Raw genomic sequence first — 6,000 nt, 5'->3', positions numbered from 1 at the left:
CCATTCACCTACTGAAGGACTTCTGAGCTGCTTTCAGTTTTGCACAGTTTTGAATAAAGGTGCTGTAAAAATATCTGCGCGCAGACATACGTTTTCAACTGATTTGGGTAAATACTGAGGAATGCAATGGCTGGATTTTATCACATGTAGAATTTTTAGGGTGACTTGCAAAGATTTGTCTTCGGTCAGTGACTTCAATCAGAACTTTTGTCTTATTGAGGTGTAGTGTACATCCAGGCACAAGCACTCATCTTAAGTGTACAGTTTGATGAACTGTCATATGTGTGTGCATGCGAGATTAGGGTACGGAGCACCTCCAGCACCCAGAAGGTTCCCAGTCACTGCACCTCAACAATCCCGAGATAAGGCCACTCTGACTTCCAGCATAATCCACTAGTTCTGCCAGTCAGGCAGCTCCCACCCTGCAGCTTTTAAAAATAGATTTTTTAGGGAGGAAGGAACCTTCAGTGGCAGTTTGTTTCATTTTGGTTTGTGTTGAGTGGAGCCTGATTGCATCCCCAAATTGTTCTTGCTGGTCTGGAGCAGGGGTTGGCACGCTTTCTGGAAAAATATTTTCAGTTTTGCAGGCCAGCAAATGAATGAACATGGCTGCGTTCCAATAAAACTTTATTTCCAGAAGCAGGAAATGGGCTAGCTGTGGCCTTTGGGAGAGAGTTTGTGAATCAAAGATAGAGCCGTGCTTTTCCTTTGTGAAATTCACGTCCAGGCCCCACTCCCAAGCTGAAGCCACGTCTTGGGACAAGAGCAGCCTGTGCATATTTTAAGGCCTCCTTGGGTGGCTTTCATGCACCTTCCAGGTTGAGAAGCTTCTATGTTTCCCTCCGAGGAGAAAGACAATAGGTGTCCTGCACCCAGAACTGTGAAAATGGATTTATACTTAAACAGAAACCTATCGGGACTCTCTCCACCTTGACAATACTTGGATTAAGTAGTCTCATTTCCCCCTTTCCACCATCTGCAATTCTTTCCTCCTTTCCTGGAGATAACAGGCTTCTGCCTGGCCGGGTAGGGGGAGCGTGTTGGTTACCGAATGGGAAATGCTCTGTGTTAAATTTCAGGAATGAAGGAGGTTCTTCAGTGAAAGCGGAGGGGCTAAGGGAAGATAGAAAGGCCTGAAGTCCCGGGGGATCCCTGAGATAAAAAGTCTGCCCCAGCCCCGGGAGAGCGAGAGAAAACGTTGTGGTCAGAGGGGAATTTTCCAGTTTGGCCCCTGGGAGGTGGAACAGTTTCGAATGACTCTGGGGACCGAGATAATAGCAGCGCATGATTACTGAACATGGTCTGTGTTTCAACCACTTCATAATTGCCACCATCCGTCGATATTTTTAATATCCTAGGAAGTGGCTACGCTTGGCATTCCCACTGTACAGAAACGGAGACTGGGGCATCCAACGGTTACATAGCTTAGGGAAGCCTACGGAGCTACTCAGAGGTTGGAGCCAGGATTGGAACCCTGGCAGCAGGCACCTTTGTACTGCTTGCCTCTCAAGCGGCAGCCAGGTGGGGGCCTGTGAGGGTGACGTAGGGAGTCGGTGGCATTGAGGGGTTCAGGTGACTGTTGGTGCGTGTGTGTGCTCTGCGGCTGCAGAGGTGGCAGGAGAGAATGCTGTGAGGACAGAAGACCCCATGGCAGGAAAGAGTGTATAGGCTTAAGTCATTGCCTTCAAAACTCAAAAAACTAGAATACTTGTCTGAGGCCACATTAGTGTTAGCTTGGGGGCAAAGGCTGGGACTGAATAAGGGTTTGGAGGGTGGCCCAGACAGTGACCCGCATAGAATAGGTTTAAAGCAATATTTGAAATGCAACAGGCATCTTTTTTCTACTTGCTTTGGGCTTTATTTGAATAATAATAATACCTCCCATTACAAGTTAAGGAAACAGTTAACTGGGACCGAACTAAGCAGAACTTCTAACAATTGGAAATTTTCTGCATTTTATTTCAGGAAACCACAGCTGAAAAAAGGGGAAAAAAAACGTGGTGGGCAGGAGATTTATTCAAACGCACTGACTTCCAGGTTTTACCCTGGATCACTGCACACTTGGGTCTCTCTCTGATATTTTTTTTAAGTCTATGTTGTGCTACTAAAAGAGACCAGATGTCTCAGTGATCCTTACCCAACTTGATGACAAGGTTTGACACAACACATATGTGCCGAGAATCTTAAATTCCAGGCACTGTTGGGGATAGAAAATGATTTAAAACATGGTTCCTGCCCTCGAAGACTTTCAGTGATGGACTCAATTATCTTCAGCGTAAAAGGGCAAAATTGTATGAAGACAGTTTGTTGAAAATCCTCAGTAGGATTTTAGGCCCAAAAAGGTATAGCTGACTTCCTTCACACGGGTCTAATCTGGAGGAACATCCCAGATGTGGAAGTTCTATGTGATCGTGTCTAATTCTTAAATGCTGGGTCCTGTTCCCAAGCGGGCTTTTCATCCGGTGCGGGGAGCTGTGTCTGGAAAGCACAGAGCAGAAATGTTCTGGCGAATGGCTGGTGTTTGGGCATGGCCCCCTCTTCCTTTGGGGGCATCAGGAGTACATGCAGAAGTCACTCTAAATTCTGCCTCTGGGTCTTTGTTCACGTTCCCTTGGGAGTCCGAAACCGCGCAATGCTACAGGAGCCCCTAGTTTGCGTCATCTGACCACGCCCCTTGGAAAGGTCTATCGGGCTCATCCCCCTGCAGGTCTGCGGACTGGCTCTTCGACACCCCAGACGCTGCCAGCCTGTAGTATTTTATTAACATAATTAGTCACCATCATCTAAAAATCCAATTTCCCATCACAAGTCTGCATTCCTGGCAGTACTCTGGGAGGTTTGCAGAGTAGAGTCATCGCCCTGGAGGGAGGCCTGCGCCTCCCTCCTCCTCCCTAGCACTGGGCTGGCTGGCACGCTCACTGCCATCATCACCGGGCTTGCACTGTTGCTTTCATGATCGTGATTGAGTGTTTTTCTCTACCTGCTCTATCAAAAGTGGATTCCACAGCAACAGAAAGCCATGAGTGTCTTCTACCTGGCCCAGGTCACCCACGCCTGTCGCCTGCCTGATGCAGGATGACCACATTCCCCCTTGGTTCTGTTGCTTCTTTTGTGCCTACAGGACAGTGAAAAGCCATCTTCCCCCAGGTTACACTGCATCGTTCAAGGGCCCCTCACTATGTGCCACTTCGAGTTAGACCTGTCCCTCGCATGTCACACTCATTTCCCTCCATCCAGGAACACGCATTCCCTGATGACATGGGACAGCACCCGTGGGCTGCACGTGGCCTCGCTGCTCCGTTACGGGGGAATAACCCAACTGGTACCTTTAGGGAACTGGTCACTGTCGCTGGTAGATGGGAAGGTAGTGATCGCTGTCACGCTTCACTTCAAAGGTGACCCAGTTTCAAAGAGGGCAAGTGATATTTGAACTCAGATAAGGGGAGTGTACGGGATTCTTCGAGAGGGAGAAAACAAAAGGCGAGTCTAGTAATGACTGTTGTGAGCTAGTTTAGTGATGTAGCCCTTGGAGCTGCAGCCTGATTGAGTTTGGCCCGAAATGCACTGGAAAGTCAGAAACCACGGAGGTTGCTCAGCAACTGCCCTTTGGGCTCTTGGAGTAAGGAGGGCTTTTCGGGGGTCTTCCCTAGGCACCCGCTGGCCACCTTTTTCCACCTGTTTTTCCGAGTGAGTGCCATCGTCACCTACGTGTGCTGTGACTGGTTCAGCAGAAGCTTTGTGGGCTGTTTTGTCACCGTGCTTCTCCTTCTGTCCTTTGACTTCTGGTCTGTGAAGGTAAGGCCCCTCACCTGCAACACCGTTGCTTCCGAAACACGTGGGCTGCGTTTCCAGATGGCGACTGTCCCCATGCACGTAGCTGGTTTGGGCCAAGGGGTACCCTGGTTGGAACTGCTAATACACACTTGAGAATACTGAGCCAGAGTCACTTAAAATTAAAGGAAAAGAATACATCCTTTAGTGTTGACTAAATAAATGGCTTCTGGGTATATTGTCACGGTTGCAAATATGTACCCTTTGAGGGTGACAACGCCACATGGGTTCGGATTTTTAATAAAATTTACATATACTATACAAATATTTAAATGTTCTATATAATATGAAAAAAAATATTTTGGAAGTCTTCACTGTTTGAGGTAAGCATAAAAATTAGAAGCCTCAAAAACTGATTTGAGAAAACCCCACAGTTCAATCCCCATCTTCTCTGCTCCCGGTATCAGTTTAACCTGAATTGGTGACTTTGATTTTATTCGCCACAAAAAGGGTGAGAACCATCTTCACCTGTGGCGTGCTTAGAGTCATTTTGTCCCTTTTCCTCAGAATGTAACTGGAAGGCTCATGGTAGGCCTCCGCTGGTGGAACCAGATAGATGAAGATGGGAAAAGCCACTGGATTTTTGAAGCCAGAAAGGTATTCTCCATTACGAGTCAAACCAGAAAGGGAAAAATGGGTGTGGGAAGTGTCTGTGGGTTCCTTGTGGGCTTTGTGGGATCTGATGCCTGCCCTAGACAAAGCCTGCTGCTGCTGGTGCTCCGGCAAGTGAACAAGTGACAGGAGCACGTGCAAAATCAACGAAAATTGGGGCCGGCCAAGTGGCTCAGTTGGTTAAGAGCGTGAGCTCTGAGCAACAAACAGGTTCACTGGTTCGATTCCCATATGGGCCAGTGAGCTGCACCCAAGCTGAGCTGCTGCTGAGCTGACAGGCGGCTGGATGGCTCAGTGGTTAGTGTGCGCTCTTAGCAACAAGGTTGCCGGTTCAACTCCCACATGGGATGGTGGGCTGTGCCCACCCACAACTAGGACTGAACACGGCACCTTGAGCTGAGCAGCCGCAAGCTGCCAACGGGTGGCTGGATGGTGACTAGACTTGGAGCTGAGCTAGCTGCGCCCTCTGCAACGAAGATTGAAGGACAACTTGACTGTTCCCCTTCCCCAATTCCCCAACACTGTTCCCCTTCACAATTCCCCAATAAAATCTTTAAAAAATAAAATAAAAAATAAATGAAAATGACGGCATGAATCACTTTCCCACAACAGGTCTCTCCAAATGGTATGGCTGCCACAGAAGCTGAGGCCCGGATCTTCTGGCTGGGCCTTATTATCTGCCCAATGATTTGGACCGTGTTCTTCTTCAGCACTTTATTTTCCTTGAAGCTAAAGTGGCTGGTAAGGCAACACCTTCACTCGGGACGTTGCTCTGACATCCGCACAGAACCAGGCATTGCAGGAGGAGGTTTCTCTGTGGTTTATTAATGATTGATAGATTGAAACAGCTTTATTGAATTCATGTGCACACCATACAACTCACCAATTTAATGTGTACAATTCAGTGGCGTCTAGTATATACACAGTTACGCAACCATCACCACGATCAATTTTAGAATATTCCCATCACCCCCAAATGACATCCTGTACCCTTCAGCCATCACCACCTTCCTCTCAGCCCATTACCCCTGCCCCTGACACCCACTCATCTTTCTGTTTCGATAGATTTGCCTATTCTGAATATTTCCTATAAATGGAATCCTACAATATGTGCTAGTTTGTGTCTGACTTCTTTCGATGAGCTTAACTTGTTTTCAAGGTTCCTCTGTGTTGTAGCCTGTATCAGTGCTGCTTTCCTTTTTATGGGTGAGTAGTATTCCACTGTATGGATAGACCACATTTTATTTTTCCTCGTCCATCCGTTGATGGACATTCGGTTGTTTCCATCTTTTGGCACATACGAATCATGCTGCTAAGAAAGGAGTTTTTAGAAAAGGCGTATGATATCCTACCTTGGACAGGGAACCCTTCCTAAGTAGGAATAAGCTAGCCTTCGAGTTCTGAAATTTGATTTCCGAGTTACCATATTTTGTTGCCATTATCTGGTTCATTCAATGAGAAAACAAAATACCCATAGCCAGTATCAGCAACAGTGTAATTAAAAGAATGGGCTCCCAAGTCTGGATTCTGACTCCACCCGCATCAGCTCTGGGACCT

General features: G+C 47.4%; 1 protein-coding gene across 3 annotated transcripts in view; it reads left to right on the top strand.

Annotated features, from left to right (window-relative positions):
* TVP23A (trans-golgi network vesicle protein 23 homolog A) overlaps nt 1-6,000 on the top strand; it is a 34,458-nt gene that overhangs the window by 26,384 nt on the left and 2,074 nt on the right. For all 3 annotated transcript variants that reach the window (XM_019650906.1, XM_019650908.1, XM_019650907.1), the window contains 3 exons: nt 3,651-3,795; nt 4,339-4,428; nt 5,056-5,184. In XM_019650906.1, the coding sequence (XP_019506451.1) occupies nt 3,651-3,795; nt 4,339-4,428; nt 5,056-5,184 (364 nt within the window). The remainder of the gene's footprint in view (nt 1-3,650; nt 3,796-4,338; nt 4,429-5,055; nt 5,185-6,000) is intronic.

This window comes from Hipposideros armiger, unplaced genomic scaffold, assembly GCF_001890085.2.
Source record: "Hipposideros armiger isolate ML-2016 unplaced genomic scaffold, ASM189008v1 scaffold_149, whole genome shotgun sequence".
NCBI lineage: Eukaryota > Metazoa > Chordata > Mammalia > Chiroptera > Hipposideridae > Hipposideros > Hipposideros armiger.
Note: the sequence above shows the minus strand (reverse complement) of the source record. Positions and strands in the feature narration are given on the sequence as shown.